This window comes from Hyposmocoma kahamanoa, unplaced genomic scaffold, assembly GCF_003589595.1.
Source record: "Hyposmocoma kahamanoa isolate Upper Pololo Valley unplaced genomic scaffold, ASM358959v1 88, whole genome shotgun sequence".
Lineage (NCBI taxonomy): Eukaryota > Metazoa > Arthropoda > Insecta > Lepidoptera > Cosmopterigidae > Hyposmocoma > Hyposmocoma kahamanoa.
In genome coordinates this window covers 7,291,243-7,308,593 of record NW_020654466.1, presented here as the reverse complement: position 1 = coordinate 7,308,593, position 17,351 = coordinate 7,291,243, and the positions used below count along the sequence as shown (strand labels likewise).

At 36.5% G+C, this 17,351-nt stretch overlaps 1 protein-coding gene across 1 annotated transcript in view; it reads left to right on the top strand.

Annotated features, from left to right (window-relative positions):
- The first annotated feature begins 10,815 nt into the window (after positions 1-10,815).
- LOC113235902 overlaps positions 10,816-17,351 on the top strand; it is a 30,110-nt gene continuing 23,574 nt past the window's right edge. The window contains exons 1-3 of the mRNA XM_026471825.1: positions 10,816-10,929; positions 12,098-12,259; positions 13,078-13,276. Coding sequence (XP_026327610.1) covers positions 12,143-12,259; positions 13,078-13,276 — 316 coding nt within the window. The 5' untranslated portion in view covers positions 10,816-10,929; positions 12,098-12,142. The remainder of the gene's footprint in view (positions 10,930-12,097; positions 12,260-13,077; positions 13,277-17,351) is intronic.

Here is a 17,351-nt window from a genome sequence, read left to right as displayed (position 1 = left end):
AGTAACGAAAACACGGAAAGGTAAACGAGGTGCTCCATGACTTTATTTATACAATGCAATTATATAAAAAAGAATCATACTTTATATGATACCAAGTGATAACAATGGCAGAGCCACTCAGAGTTTTAAAACACAAAGGTCTGAGGGGCACTGCCACTGCGCCCGCCATCCTGAGACGCAGGTTGATAAGTCAGGTGTGCCTGTAATTTCACCAGCGCCCTTCAAAACTGGAACGCAGTAATAGTCACATTAATATTTGGCGGTAGAAATAGGTAAGGTGGCAATGCTTCCATGGACGAACTCTTTCACAAGGAGGATAGGGAAGGATATACATATACTTAGTCTGGCCATAAATACGGTTACACTTAAAAATAAAAAAATATTACATTTGAATTCCGAATCTGTCATTTTTATACGATTGTTCATTGTGTTTTCTCGTTTTGGCGCCAATACATTGTACAATATCTTGCGATATTAAAATGTAGTGGGGTGATAAAGGAACCGAATCGCTGTGATTGCATTACACAAAGTAGGTATGGAGCCAAATGCAATTTTTAAAACTCTCCATACACTTGGTATTAGTAAAATGTTTGTGTACCGGGCTATTAATAGGTACAATGAGACTTCCTCTGTTTATGACAGAAAAAGATCTGGCCGTCCACGTAGTGTTCGTACGAAAAAGGTGGTCAAAGCAGTAAGGGAAAGAATTCGAAGAAATCCTATCCGAAAGCAAAAGATTTTATCTCGGGAAATGAAGATAGCACCTAGAACCATGTCGCGTAATTTAAAAGATGACTTAGGACTTGCAGCCTATAAGAGACGCACTGGTCATTTCTTAACTGATAATTGAAAGAAGAATAGGGTGGTAAAATCGAAACAACTACTGAAGCGGTACGCAAAGGGAGGTCACAGAAAAATTTTGTTTACGGATGAGAAAATTTTTACAATTGAGCAACATTTTAACAAACAAAATGACCGTATTTATGCTCAAAGCTCTAAGGAAGCTTCCCAATTAGTCGACAGAGTGCAACGTGGACATTATCCGACTTCAGTGATGGTTTGGTGGGGTGTTAGCTGTGAAGGAGTGACTGAGCCATATTTTTGTGAAAAAGGTATCAAAACATCGGCACAAGTGTATCAAGATACCATTCTTGAGAAGGTAGTTAAGCCCCTTAACATCACCATGTTCAATAACCAAGTATGGTCCTTCCAGCAAGACTCGGCGCCGGGTCATAAAGCTCGGTCCACGCAGTCTTGGTTGGAAGCGAACGTTTCGGACTTCATCAGAGCTGAAGACTGGCCGTCGTCTAGTCCCGGTCTTAATCCGCTGGATTATGATTTATAGTCAGTTTTAGACAGTACAGCTTGCTTTAAACGCCATGATAATTTGGAGTCCCTAAAACAATCTATACGATTGGCAGTGAAGAAGTTTCCCATGGAAAGAGTGCGTGCTTCTATTGATAACTGGCCTCAACGTTTAAAGGACTGTATTGCAGCCAATGGAGACCACTTCGAATAAGCTTTTTATATTTTTAATTGTTGTATATTTATGTATTAAACTAACACACTATGAAATTAGTAAATGTTATTTGCAGTTAAAAAAATATTTTTTTTCTTTATTACAATATTTATGGCTAGACTATGTATATACTTAATAAATTGTGATAAAGAGCATGGCCCACCATAGTACAAAAATCTACCCACATGGCCAGATTTATAGAACGATATGAGAACTTTACAATGGTTTGTGTTGCTTTACTGTATGTACTAGGAATTATGGAATAAAAAGAAATTATATTATATAAAAATTGTATGTTACTGCAAAATGTTTGTTTTATATTTATTGTTGATCAACCAGAGAACGATTTCGGTTTTATTACTACTACAACTTTACTGACCGAGTAGGCTTCGCGCACGAGTATGGCGTTGTATATTTTTGCAGAAAGTCTGACAATAACCTAATTAGGGTTTTCACACAATTAAAAATATGTTTAATATCAACAAGTTATAATTATTATCCTGTTGTACATAAATTTAAAGACCTGAATTATTATAAAAGTATTTGAAATAGTTTTTTCAAACAAAGATTTACATTAAAAAAAAAACACTTCCCTTTTTGAACCTACCAGTCCTTAATACAAACATTCCAAGTAGCCTTTACACCTTTTAACGAGCATTTTATCGCAAATAAATGCAGTTTTACTACAAAGCACGTAACACTAATAAATTGTAAGTTAAGTTATATATATTAACTAGATTATAACCGTGACTTTGGTCTAGGAACTTAGGTACTGCTGCAGGGCAGAAAAAATAATACGAAATAACACTTATTATTGTAGCCACAATGACATTATGCGAAGAGCAGCAAATTATACCAATATAAAAAAATAGTTCTTAAGGTTCCTATTTTAAAGATGGATTTTTTAAATAGTATTAAGTGCCGGGACCAACAAGTTGTACGCCAGGTGGTATGCGACACGCCTATCCATAACAGTTGCAGTACCACTCAGAGCTTTGTGGTCCGCTAACTAACGCGGCTAAGTGACAAAAGAATTTTTTGAGATACCATAAAAAAAACCATAACTATTAGAATATTGAAATTGTTTAATGATATTTCAGCTATGCATCGTTAGAGTAAGCTCCGATAAGTCGAACACATTAACTAATTTTAACTGTTTTTAAAAGAGAAATTTGATAGAATGGATATTTGACCATTTGTCAAAGAGATTGCAACATTACCTTTTTCCAAAAAGTTCAATTTATATTACCAGAAAACGAAAATGAAGCAAATTTTTGTAACGAAATAGTACATAGCACAATACATTTATGTCAACTGTATAATGCACGAAGTAGATACGATATCTGAGAATTCGTCAGAAGACGCGCGACCTGTTTTTGGGTTCGTGTCTAGTTTTTTTTATTTTATGTTGCCAAGTGACGGAACAAACAGTGGTGCTCCTGGTGGTAGCGATACGCCTTTCCATAAGACTTAGAAGCTCTTTGTAAAAGAGTTCGTCCAGGGATGTACTGCCACCGTGCCACCTTACCTATTTCTGCCGCCAAAGAGTAATGTGACATTACTGAGTTCCGATTTAGAAGGGTAGGGCTGCTAGTGACATTACAGGCACACGGGACTTGTCTACTTATGTCTCAGGGTGTCTGGCACTTGACAAACCCCATGTGCCTGTAATTTCACCAGCACCCTTACCTTTCAAAATCGTTTGTTACGTTAAAGCAATTGCTAGAAACATACTCGTATATATGCTGTAAATATAAGAATTCACTTAACTTTAATTAGGACTAATAATTGCTGTAATTGCCTCTCTCAATTGTTCAGTTTAACGACTAATACATGTCTGTATGCCTGTGATGTGTCTGTAGTCGCCAACAAACTGTACAGGAATAACTTAATAAGACAGGGCAAGAAGAATCCTAGCTCTAAATATATAAATAGTACAGTATATCTGCGACGTGAGGTCTAAGACAACAGACGGACGGTGGGGAAGTAAATAAGGGTGTACCTACCGGGGCGGATTTTCTCACTGCACACAGATTCACAAGACTGGTCAGATAGACTGGCGGCTAAAGAGATCTTCGCCGCAGTGAGAGGATGCTGTAGTTAGGAGATAAATTTGACTCGACTGCTGTTACTAATAAATTTATGCTGTATATGCAATTATACGTTTACGCACATTAATACTAAAATTATTTGTAAAATCGAAGTGGTTTGTCGGTGTTAAGTGCCGCTGAAGCTGACTAGAGTAGACTGGTTTTTCGTCGTACGTCTTGATGTGCAGTGTGCCGCTGAAGCACTTCTTGCAGTCTATTTTTGGGTCGTTCGCCTGCCTTTTGGAATGTTCAAAGATTGTTTGAACCAATATAAAAAGCTGTGACGTGGTAGGACACAAGACAAAGTTTCATTGATAAAACCATTAAGTGAAGTATCTTAAAATATTAATATTTGATTTTCGATAGAGATTTATCTTTCTATTTCAATTCGTTACTTAAATTTGTATTAAATTGATGTTCAATTATTTTTTGTGAAATTACTCCACTAGTTTGTTATAATTATTAATACAAAGATTCGAAGGGACGTCTTCTAGCAAACCGTGCCAGACGCTATGCCAACTAAACCACGGAACGAACCAGCGGACCTCATAAATTTTTCTGAATGTGCTTTCTTTGTTGGATCTTTTATATTTAGTTTTTCAACAACTTTTTGGCCGTTTTTAATTCATCATGTTTAGTCGCGGTACAGACAGACATTCCATAGTATTGACAACTGTGTGGGTGAAAAGGGAAAGGTCACTTTAACGTGTGATAAGCCGACTGGTGGCCGACGATGTTCACATTTAAACGAACCCGATCGCGAACGAGTTGCAAGCATGCAATTTGCAAACCTAAACGGGGTGTTTCTGCCCTCCCTAACATAATTAACGTAATCGACATTTTTATCGAAATTGAGTTGTTAACATAACTGGGATCACCGAAATGAGATCTACAATCCCCTAGAAGCGGTCTTTTTATATCTTATGTAGTTTCAGTTTTATAGTTCAGCAAAATCAGCGTAAATAACATTTTATAGGTGACAAAAAAACTTTTGATGTCAATTTATCTCAAAACCTACCAAAATGAAAATGCGTAGGTTATGACAAGAACCCGAAACAACATATAGTTACCAGAACAAGAAAGTTCTGGTAACTATACGTTGTAACATATATCTGTGGCTCTAAAGAAAAGGGGCTCAATATCTTTCGCGTCTCCTTGTAAAGTTGGATTTTTCGACTTGTACCCCTTTTCACTACAGCCGTAGATATATAGCTTGCTATGTTTGTAACATCAACGAAGATAACTTATTACTTATTATGTATAGCTTTCGTTATCCTAAGTAAATCTGCCTTCATGGCCAAATAGTTACCAAGCTGGACTGCCACACGGCCATTGTCACATTCGGTGTTCTCAGCCTAATTACCGTAGCCATTTCCGTGTCCTCAGCCTAATTACCGAAGCTATTTTTGCTCGCTTAATGTACCCTATAACATTGAAATATGAACAAATTTAAGTTTAACTATCAATATGGCATTAGAATAGACAAAGCAGTTGTCGAGTTATTTAGACACGAATATTTTATGGAAACGGTAATTAGGAAGTTCACCGAAGTTAGGAGAACACCGAATGTGAGAATGGCCGCACAGAGGTCTTGGTTTCAATTCTCGGACCGCATGAAATATTTGAATAGCCTACATTTGTTTCTCTCGTGAGTTTGGGTGTAATTTGTGGTCTTGTGGTTGTCTATGTCTGCCCATTACACCCGCGATACAGGAATTGCCTAGTGCAGGGCTATGAGTGTGTGCATCATTTCTTTATTTAAATACATAAATAATAAAAAATGGAGGTCAGAGCTGTTCAATGTATTACTTATTCTTCCTATGGTCAACTGTGTATCTGGAATAAACGCATGTCCTATATATTCAAATTCTTTTCTATGCATCAGCCATAACTCACAGCGTTGGATGTGGAGCTTCACATAAAAACGCCTCATTCCCACCACAGAATTTTAATCCTGTCAATAGGTAATATGCTTATAAACAATTCTAATTACCAGGTTTCAACCTTCTTATTCTTATCGTATTGATGGCATACACTTTAATGCTTGTGATAGTGGTGAAACGTTTTGGCAATTAGCGTAAGGTTCTCGCCTATAGTTGGCCATGGCTGCACCAGACGTACAAGAAAGGAATGGTACGTTGTGTGGGGAGGTCCATTACGTGCACCTCAAACTAAGGATTTCCAGGGAATTAGAGAATATAACTCTGAGGCACTCTGGCGGGACCACTCAAGCCAGAACGTTCGCAAATTGATTTTAATTTTTTTTCTTTATTAATTCAAGTAACGGTACGAACAAGTCGTGTGTCTGGTGGTAAGCTACACACCTAAATCGGAAATATATGCCCTGAGACATAAGTTGACAAGTCCCATGTGCCTGTAATTTTGTAATTTCACCAGCACCAATACCTTTCAAAACCGGAATGCAGTAATGCTCAGATTACTGCTTGGCAGCAAACATAGGTAAGGTGGCAGTACTTCCCAGGGCGAACTCTTTCAAAAGCTACAAAACTTTTAATAATATACATATTTAATTTATAAAGCTTTAGTGGAAAATGAGAAGTTTCTTAAATTGATCCTACCGTGAATAAGGCCCGAATATTCGTATCTAGCGCTTACAGTGTAACTACTGGGTTATAATAAAATTAAATTACAAAATTACTATTGTACAGTGCTTCTCTTTTCTGTTTAATGTTCCTCGGCAAATTTCGTATTTCAGCTGTCGTCGGGTTTTATTCAGCTGCCCTTTGCCTTTGATACAGACCGGACACTTTCAAACGACTAGGAAGTATATAGAGAAGTTGCTACTACGGTTTTTATTTATATCTATGTCAGATGAAGAAATGTGTTCAGATACGGACTAAATTGAAATGTTTAATAGCCGGAAAAATATTCATTTTTAGTTATATGAAGACACACACTTTATTTTTATATTTTTGTTAAATTGCTTATTGACATGGAGTAAATGTTATTAAAAATAGGGAAATAGTTTTACAGCTCTATATAATAGTTCACAACGAAATCAAAACAACAACAAAGTACGTTATTCCAAACTTAAATTATTATACATTTTAAATCTAATAATTAATGGGCATGGAAATTAATATGTGCATTTGGAAATCCGATGATTGCTGAGGCACATTGACAAAATAGAAGCACTGTATTAAGTGTGCCGCTTCCAAGAAATGAAACAATTTTTATGTCACACCCTGTTTTGCTCGTGCGACTGAGCAAAAAGCAGCTCAAACCTTGTTTTTTGTAGCATCAAGAAAGTAAGCGACAGCTATAACTGATAAGCATAAATACAAATGCTAATTTCATCGTTTCACTACCATGGTAAATCATGATTTTGATCGCGTCCACCGTCCCTTTTCTCTTTCAGTTTACATCAGTTTCTGTTACTTGCCACTACTCTTTGATTCCAAACTTCCTTACATACTTAATGAAGTTTAGAAATAGAGACAGAGAACGTAATGTGAAGCTACAAGTACTTTGCTACTAAATAAAACTAATTTCTGGTAAAGTGATTCATTTACCATGATCTGCTACAATGCTGGGTCTGAGGAGCCAAGGTTTGAAATAGGTAGGTTAATGAATGTAATTCTCTTAAATGTTGTTTGTGTAATGAACGAAGGATGGACGAAGTGCATTGAACTTAAAATTAGTTTATAATAGTCCAACAGCTGGGTCTCCTCTCAGGTGAGGGTTTAGGCCATAGTCCACCACACTAGCTCAATACGGGTTGAGGATTTCACAGGGTTGTGAACCTTCTTCGACGTGCAAAGTCAAATCACATTTATTCCATACGTAAAATTTTTACACTTGAAAACGTCATTTTTTAAGTTACTGTTTCTTTCACAGTGCCGACTTCCCTGAGAAGAACGAGCGGGAAATTCTAGAGATTGCTCTTTTCAAATAAACTTAAATGCTATTCATTCATTCTGAATAATAAGAATTCATTTTGAATCATATTTGTGTGGATATCTAGATTCATGTTGTCTTTCCATACATCTGTATCTAACACGTAGTCTGATGCAGTTTTCATTACGATGTTTCCCTTCATCGAAAAGCTCATGGTAAATTTCATATTAAATTTCGCAGATAAATTCCGAAAAATTCAGAGGTGCGAGACCGGACTCGAGCCCATAGCATCTGTTTGAGAGGCAATAGGTCAAATCATAAGGCTACCACGGCTATTAGAAAAAATTACTGATTATAATCAATTCTTCTAGTGGATACTTAAGTCGAGAATAAAATGGGTTTTATGAACGAGTTATAAACTCTGCTTTTCACTTCGATTGCGAGGAAATTAAACAGCAATTACACAAATAAACGATTATTTAATTATAATTAAATGTAAAATTACAACAATTAGACATATTTAATCTGATGTTTTTTTTATTTTATGCGCTAGAGTATAAAATCCTATTTTATACACTAGAGTATAAAATCCTATTTTATGCAGCCTACACTAAGTATAAATACGAACTTTAAAAGCATTAGAAGTGAAAAGCAATTTAAGAATGGGTGTGAAGTTCCAATTCGCATTGGAACCGCGTGGGAACTAGAACCCAAGACCTCTAATTGTGAGAGAAAGCCAGTGTCCAGCAGTGGGACTAAAATGTGTTTATTCATTAGTAAGTATAAGTTTATTTAGGTATATTCATATATACTTATATACATTTGTACCTACAGTATACCTACTATATCTTTATTTATTATTTGATAAAATATAATGTTCATTACTGTTTGTCTATTCAATTCAAATTTTGCTATAGGCACACTACGTATCCCCCTCTGATTAGTTTTCCCATATCTCAAAGGTTGTCTGGAAGAGATCGCTCTTAGCGATAAAGCCGCCTTTGCCCACATTAGTTTTAAGCTGTGTATGTACTGTTTTTGTTCCTGTGTGTGAGCAATAAATTGTATATCTATATATCTATCTATCCATCTATCTATCCATCTATATATCCATCTATCTATCTATCTAAACTTTGGCTAACTATTATTATCATTAATATGTATATCCATTTTAGACTCTCCTCTCCCATAGTTTAAAAGATTAATTTTGAATTTTTAAATGGGAGAGTCGTCTCCGGCAATGGCTCAGTCAGCCCGGGGTCAGGGACTCAGGTTCAAGAACCGGCGAGTATACGTGCAGGTTCGCTTTCTGCATTTGTGGTGGACGCGACATACCACAGAAATCCAACCAACTCAAGTTGTTCTTGTTATTGTTATTAAAGTTAGTTGACTGTTTCCTGTATGCATCTTAAAATTAGAATAATCTTAAAACAAAGCCTCTTTATGAAAAGGGAATTTGTCAACCAAAGTAATTGGCGAACACGGCAGTATTCCTATCTAATTCCTTACGGGACACTCTAGTTCCAATATACTGCAATGACTCCTTCGTCTGGTGTTAACTACACCCATATGCTGACTTATACACTTATACCCATGTAGTTGTAGGTAGTCGAATGGTTGTGATGTAACCGATAGTACATTACACATGCGAGCTTGCGTTGCGCCTTGGTAAAACAAATTTCCTGTTACAGACAAACATCCGGCGTCTCTAATCTTTTTTTATTTTTATTTTCCCTATTGGTCTGTATAGTCTGAACTTTCGTCAGTTGGCTCGCATGAGAGTGTATAACAAGTCAGTGTCTCTTCAGTGTTAACTACTTGCTGATGTATTTGTGGATATTTGAGCTCAACCACTGCTCATTGCATGATAGAGCTTTAGTCAAGTTCCTTATTAAATTCACTTCTGAACTTTCTCTGATAGTAAATATAACTCATAGTTTCCCAAAGTGGTCCCTACCCTACCCCTACTGGGCACTGAAGAGTTCTAGGGAGGCGACAGGGCCTCGGAAGCATTTGGGGGGCGTTGACGTTGTCCAGGTGATGCTGCCGCATTTGAAAAATTCTTGAATTGTCTATATAAACTACAATATGTATGTAACATATATTGATAATGTTGTAAGTAGGGCCTCGCGTATGTTGGGATTCGTACTGCGAAACATTAAAAGTTTTCGAAGCTGTAAACCCAAAATTATGTTATATAATAGCTTAGTACGCAGTATCTTGGAGTACTGCAGTGTTGTTTGGAGACCACACTACGCAACACACTCCTTACGTTTAGAACGCATTCAAAAAAGATTTGTTTGGCACTTAATGTACTCATGTGGAATCTCCAAGAAAAAACTCTCCTCGTACCAGCGTCGTTTATCACATTTCAATGTGATGTCTTTGGAGAAACGTAGAACTCTTTTGGATATGTCATTTGTGTCAAAAATATTTCGTCATGAAGTGGATTGCTCTCATTTGCTTCAAAAATTCAAATTGCGTGTTCCCTTTAGATATCCGCGTAACAAAATTAGTCCATTAAGTGTCCCACCTCGTAAAACTGTATTTGGCTCAAACTCACCCGTCGCAAGGTTGAGTAGAACGGTGAATGGTTTCAGTGATAGCATTGACATTCACCACGATTCACCTCTCAAGATTCGGAAGAAAATTTCTCACTTACTCGACTGTACCAAATAAGTGACCTTCAGTATATTGTGCTCCATATTGTGATCTTTATTGTTAACTTTATTTAGACACTGTTAGTTTTTAGTTTTTATTAGACATTGTTAGCTTTTAGTCAGTGCATGTTGTGTTTACCTTTAAGTGTTTGTGGCAATTAGATTATAAAATAATATATGTATATCGAATATAAGTAATATTGTACGCAACGTTGGTGAACCTAATAAATAAAATAAAATAAAATAAAATAAAAAAACATATAGTTAATATAAAAAATACGTATTTCAAATTATTTTTTGTGTTGGTGTGCGTTGGAATTTTTTTATCTGGCGTAAGTGGGCGGTGAGCCAAAAAATTTGGAAACCTATTGAAGATTTTGTAGATAAAGTTCGTTTTTATTTCACGTCTTCTTGCTATCTTAATCTTAAAATGCGACATGATGTTAGTATTAGTCTATTTTGAAACATTTAATTGAATTTCAAAATTAATATGTTTGCTAAAAGGCTAGCATTTATAGAGTAGTTCAGCCATTACTCTTAGCACCAGTTTGTTGAATTTTATCAATGGTTTCTTAGTATTTTATTGTGTCTAGTGGTGGACGTAGTATCACGGGTACAACTTCGTCAGTGGGCCCGCGCGGGAGTATCTAGCAAGCTGGAGCGGGCTGTTCTAGCCGGGCAGGGCCGCCGGCTGCTTGCCGAAGCTGAGGCCTTGCCGCTATCTACCCACATACCAGCGCTCATTTCGAAGTGCGACGCTCTGCATGCCGCCGTGGAGAGAGGGTCGCTACTCGAGCTCCAGGTATTACTGGTAATTCATTATTTTCTTTATGAAGGTAATTTAGCTGAATAGATAATTAACATGGTCTTGTGTAATTATGTACATTCTAATAATAATAATAAAGTTCTTTTTACTCTAGCTAAGAACAGTTAACACGTTGAGTTTTAGTAAATATAATTTTGTGGCTGACCAATGCCTAAACTACGCATAAAAATTATTGTACTTCAGACCACCAGGTTCCCTCTCAGAAATAAGTTAGCATCCACGAATATTAATGTTAAGTTGATATCATTATGAAATGAGATTTTTTATGAGACTAAGTGACGGGACAAACAAGTCGCCCACCTGGTGATAAGTGACACGCCTGTCCATAACAGCTACAGTACCACTAAGTGCTTTAAACAACAAAGATCTGAGGGGCACTGCCACTGCGCCTGAGACATAAGTTGACAAGTCTCATGTGCCTGTAATTTCACCAGCACCCTTACCCTTCATAACCGGAACGCAGTAATGCGCACATTAATATATTAATAAATATAATAAAAATTGTAAGGTTCACGTTCTTATGAAATTTAGTTTCTTGAGTCCAGCAAAATAATGCCACTGTAATTATCCTAACTATTGTATTCAACAAGTCAGCGATGTCGAGATCGCAAACTCTATAAATAAACATCATCTAGCAAAAATAATATTTACGAGACATTAGATCAATGTATACTACTATTACAAGTTCATATTGAAATTAAAAATAATATAAAAACTGTCTTAAGCGTTACAGCAACTCAATTTCGTCTAAATTAACGTCGTTGTAAGTTATCATGCTACGGTAATGTGGAGAAAAATAGTCCACATAAGATACAGGAACCGAAAATATCTTTTGAGCTGTGTACCGTGGAAACTTTCTCGGTACCGCCAAATCAATCTGAAACATTGTCTGGGGCGTGTTGAGCTGCCTACGTCAAATGTTGTAAAGTTCCTTAGCCTGTCTCCCACTTACCAATTTCTCTAACTTAAAATGTAGTAGACGTGTTTGATATAACTCAAAGTGAAATTAAAATTTCGACGGAGTGATGTGTAACTAAGAACAATCTTTTCGTATTCCGAAATTATATACGTATTGTACTTGTATCTGTGTTTCACTATTTTCAACATTCTCATGGTTAAAAATGATGTATTTTAAAATTAACAGGACACCCTGGATTCAGAATCTCCGAACAATCGTCGGAAGTTTGCGATGTGCCGGGACGAAGCGGGCGTGGGACTTCTTCACAAAGCGATCTACTACGATTTCATGGATATCGCGGAGTGGCTCGTCAAGCACTTCCCACAATTAGTGCTTCAGAGAGACTCCGTAAATATAAACCATTTTCCTCATGTCATTTTAATGTACAGCCGGCGCCCTCACTTATGTATCCATATTTGTATAGCACTTAGTACAAATAGTGGATACCTAAATGAGGGCACCTACCTACTCATTCGCAAAGGATACTTTGTTAAGAAGAATAAGCAAGAACTTCAAGAAGTACCATGACAAGTCTATCCAAATCCATCAATCATAGACCTGCTACAACGTATCGCAGTAGGTCTACGATACGTCGTAGCGGGTCTACGATTGATTGATTTGATATAACAATATACATTAAAGTACTATATTTTTTGTCAATTATTTTATTCACGCATCTGCTCAAAAAATGGGATCAGATGAGAAGTCACAGTATTCAACAAATTCTAGATACGAATTTACATACAAATTGGTCGTTGAACTGTGTCCAGTTCGATTCAAATTCATCGTCATATATTAATGGTGACATTTAGGGCATGTTTATATCTAGACTAGACCTAATGGACATCGATCAATACACTGTGTAATGGTAGCGACCACTAAGTGCTGGGTTAGAAATAAAATGTATTTGGCAACAATTTGTAAAACAACGTTTCTTATATAGTACACTACAGTATATACTTTCGTTATACTGTAGTGTACTTTATGACAACGACAATGGCAATGAGTTGTTGCGTTCTATGGCATTAAAAATTTCCAATTACCGATACTTATATGAGAATTATACCATAGTTTGCACCATGGTGGTCGCCGACAGCCGGTCAGAGTTAGCACCACAAGAAGTGTGTACTTCTCTTCTCATGTCTTCATTGTACGTTCTTCAACAGGAAGGTCGTACAGCTCTTCACTACGCATCACTATGTCGGGACGAGGCAGCCGCGGCGGCGTTGCTCGAGGGCGCAGGGGCGGCACGGGGCGCGCGGGACGCGTCGGGTCGCGCGCCCAACCACTACCGCGGCGCCGCCCGCACTCTGCTCACACTACCCACCGTGCCCGACATGCCGCCACCGCAGGATAAAGGTAACGGTAAGTACCAACTTAACTATAAAATTTTCAAAAACTATTTTTTTTATGTAATATGTATAGCGACCAATCAAAAGTGCAATCACTTTATTACACTTTCCATTACAATCCGCGGTGAAAGTTTAACCCCCACCAACATTCAGGCACTAACAAAATTTGTAAAAAGGATTACGAAAGTATAATGTTTTTTCGGAGACGTACATTTCGAATACGAAATAAGAAACATAATATTTAATTTGATTAGTATGAGATACCGAAAAGGTTAAGTATAATAATATATAAGGCCAAAAGATATAAGAACACGCAGATTGAGTTATAAAAAGGAAAGTTCCAAAGTAGTAACATTTTATTGCCGTCGTAAACGTTTCTGACAATTTAAAAAAGTTGTAAGTTATATTGTTGATTGAAGATTATATTGAGTGTTTTATTTTAACGATTGTTTTAAACAAACGTTAAGAGTATGGATAAACTTCTTAAAATACTCTAAAGTTAGAAGTGATTTGAGCACAGCGGTGATAATTATGTACAATTCGTATAATTACATGAGTTTTAACATGATTAACTTCGAATGTAAAGATCTTTAGGATAAATTTGTTTCAGTTCATATCCTTATAATTTGATAGTTGGAAACTAAAATTCGCTTTCAGAACTTCGCTTTTAAATTTTGGCGTTTTCAATTTCTGGCGCAAAAGATGAGGATTTAATTCTTATATATTATATTATATTTCGAAGTTTGAAACCCTCATATACCAACGTCATCGTATTAGCACTGATCTCAACCAACCTCGGTAGCCCAACGGTTTATGCTGTGGGCGCTGGATAAGGAGGCCCCGGGTTGGATTCCCGGTAGGAACAAATTGGGACTCCCGTTCTTCGTCCGACATCCGCCCGAAAGTCTGTTCAAAGACAATATGAATACCATCAACAATACTTTTTTAATTTAAGTTTTATTAATATCAGAACTCACATTGGCATGCGTCAAAAGAGACTTGCAGAATGTATATTGCCAATTATACGCAGAAAGAACTATTTCAAAGTAAAAGTATTTTGACGAAATTTCGATGCACACATATTCGATACGACACTTCTTCGACAGAACGCTACTTCGAGAATGTGGCATGGAATTTGTCGAAGTAGACTTCTAGTAAAAGTCCACATAACAATTTTCTTATATTATGGACTTATAATAATAATATATAATTCTACCTTAGGCCTTTTCAAGCGGAGAGTGCACAGGCATTATTAAGCTTCATCGTCGACCTCGCCTCCATCTCACCTGATCAATGTATATTTCTCCTATCTCCCAATGATGATGTCCTAACATAGTCGCGTTTTCCAATCACTTCAGCGTTTTTCACTTTCATTCCTGTACTTTTGACTCGCTTTCTTGAGGACTTCTAAATCTATTTTTTTATAGTGACAGAACAAGTCTTGTACCTGGTGGTAAGCGACACGCCTATCCATAACAGTTGTCATGCCATTGAGTGGCATGACAACTGTTATGGATAGGCGTGTCAAGTGGCTTTAAATCGCAAAGATCTTAGGGGCACTGCCACTGCGCCCGTCATCCATAGACACAAGTTGACAAGTCCCATGTGCCTGCAATTTCACCAGCACCATTACCCTTCCAAACCGGAACGCGGTAATTAATGCTCACTATACTAATTAGCGGCAGAAATAGGTAAGGTGGTAGTACGTTCCTGGACGAACTCTTTCACAAAGCTCTACTGCTACTAAGTAATTGCAACAGTATACACCGAGGTCCAACTTTCTATGCGTTTCCGTTCACTTTAACTTTATAAATTTGTACCTAACTAGTAACTTATAATACGTAAGTATATTACATATATTATAATAATATATATAATACGCTACATATCTGTCTATACAAAGAGTCACATTTTAATTAAGCCTTCTTTAACAAAGTAAATGTCGCGTGTGCGTATTAACTTTTGAAAGTTTTAAAAACTTACAGTCATTTTTTTTTTTCTACCTGAAAATGTTACATTCCAGACTTTTTTAATTAAGCATATTGTTATGATAACAAATTACCTCTATATTATTGTTTACTTTAACCGCAACGTCGTTAAATTAAACTAGCTACATAATTGAAACTCTTGTTTGTAATTAATTAAAAAGTTTCATAAAATAGTCATACTTTTCAGTGACTACAATAATTAATTATATACATAGCACCACGACTATACTCCAATTGGGTAGACCGATATTACTTACTTCCACTTTCTACGTTCTTGACATAAACCCTTTCCTCCACTCACAGAAGTCTTTTCACTTATTCCAATTTATGAATTATTTAATATACACAAATAACATAATATAGATAAACTTGTTTGATTATAAAACTTGTTATGGCACTCATTCTTGATTATCCGTCATGAATCTCGAAAAAAAAGAAACTACACTAATAAACAAAAACATTTTTTAAAATACTTTTCCAATGAACATTAATCAAAAAACCACATGCATAAATTCAATAATCCAAAGCATTGATTGATATCGCCCGTGTAAATTACTTTAATGGAGAAGTAGTTTACTGCAATCGAAAACAAAATTTACTTTTTAAAAAAGCTATTGCCACATTTCCCTATTCATCCATTAGTAGAATCATTATTCAAACGTTATCTGTTGAGAAGATTAAATCGATAATTTCATTAATTTTAGAAAGCCGTTAACTTCATTACCGTGGCAAAGGCTTGGCGACCAAGCCCCCGCAGGATTGCGTGGTCATGAATATTTATTTTTACGGAACCGCACTACTGGCGTCCACCTCACCCACTACTTTCATTTCAGCTCAAATGTAATAGGCCATTTTTCTAATCTATGGCCGTAGTTCATGCTATTTTCGGACTTTAATAAAAGCCTTTGAAGGTCAAAGTCTTAACTCAATGTTACAGTAGTTGTTTTGCCCGTTTGTATATGTACACAATCATACAATTAAATAATTGTAACTTTCTTATTTTAAAAAAACCGACCTGAAAAGTTCGTGGAATTACATCTATTTGCCAAGTTTTAATGAAATCGGTTGCTGGAAAGTGCACGAAACCGGATTCATCCCCTGGTTTGCCACTCTTAGAGATGGAATCCTTTAAATTTAAATGGGACCAATACTGAGGTACCCTCTTTCCAACAAAAAAGAATCATCAAAATCGATTCACAAAAGTTCAAATGTTATCGCGTAACAAACATACAAAAAAGATGCAGTCGAATTGAGAACCTCCTCTTTTTTTGTAATCGGTTAAAAATTTAAGAAGTAAGAATATAGGTGCTTATGCACGATAAAGTTTCGCTAGCTCTAATCGTCGTACGGGACTTACTTCAAAATTCGTTATGTTTAATTTCTTTTTTTTTAAATCAAGGTTGATTAATGGTCGATGACATCCGTGGTCGAGTGGCTTGCACAACGGTTTTCATAGTATCGCCATCTCTGAGGTTCGATCTTCGGCCGGGTCAATGTAGAAAACTAAATTTTCTATATTGCCTCGGGCCTGGGCGTTTGTGGTACCGTCGTTGTTGCCGATTTCCATAACTTCTGTTATTCAGTCACCACTTCTGTGCTTAGTTCCCTAATGTGGGATTAGTGCACCTTATGTGTAACTGCCTCCGTGGCCGAACAGTTACCATGCTGGACAGCCACGCAGAGGTCGCAGGTTCGACTCACGGACCAGGAGAAATATTTGCATGGCCTATATTTATCTCTCGAGAGTTTGATTGTAATTTGTGATTGTGTGATGTGTGTACACGGATCAAAAAACAATGTGATCACGATCTTCATAATAATCTTACTTCTATTATGTTATTTCTGTGTTAAATAAGTATCGAAAAGTAGACGGGTAAAAAATTAAAAGTAAGTATTAATGTGGAAACTGAATTGAAAATCGTTGAACAATAAATCCATACATTCAATAGCCAAGAGCTACAAAGAAACGGATGTGTGTTGTTTATGACGCCATAGCCTTAATGTCACCATACACGTTCTAAACTATTATACTCCGTCCAACCATTTATTTAACTTTTGACATATGCATGCCTCCGAAGTTCCGTAATTATTGACATACAA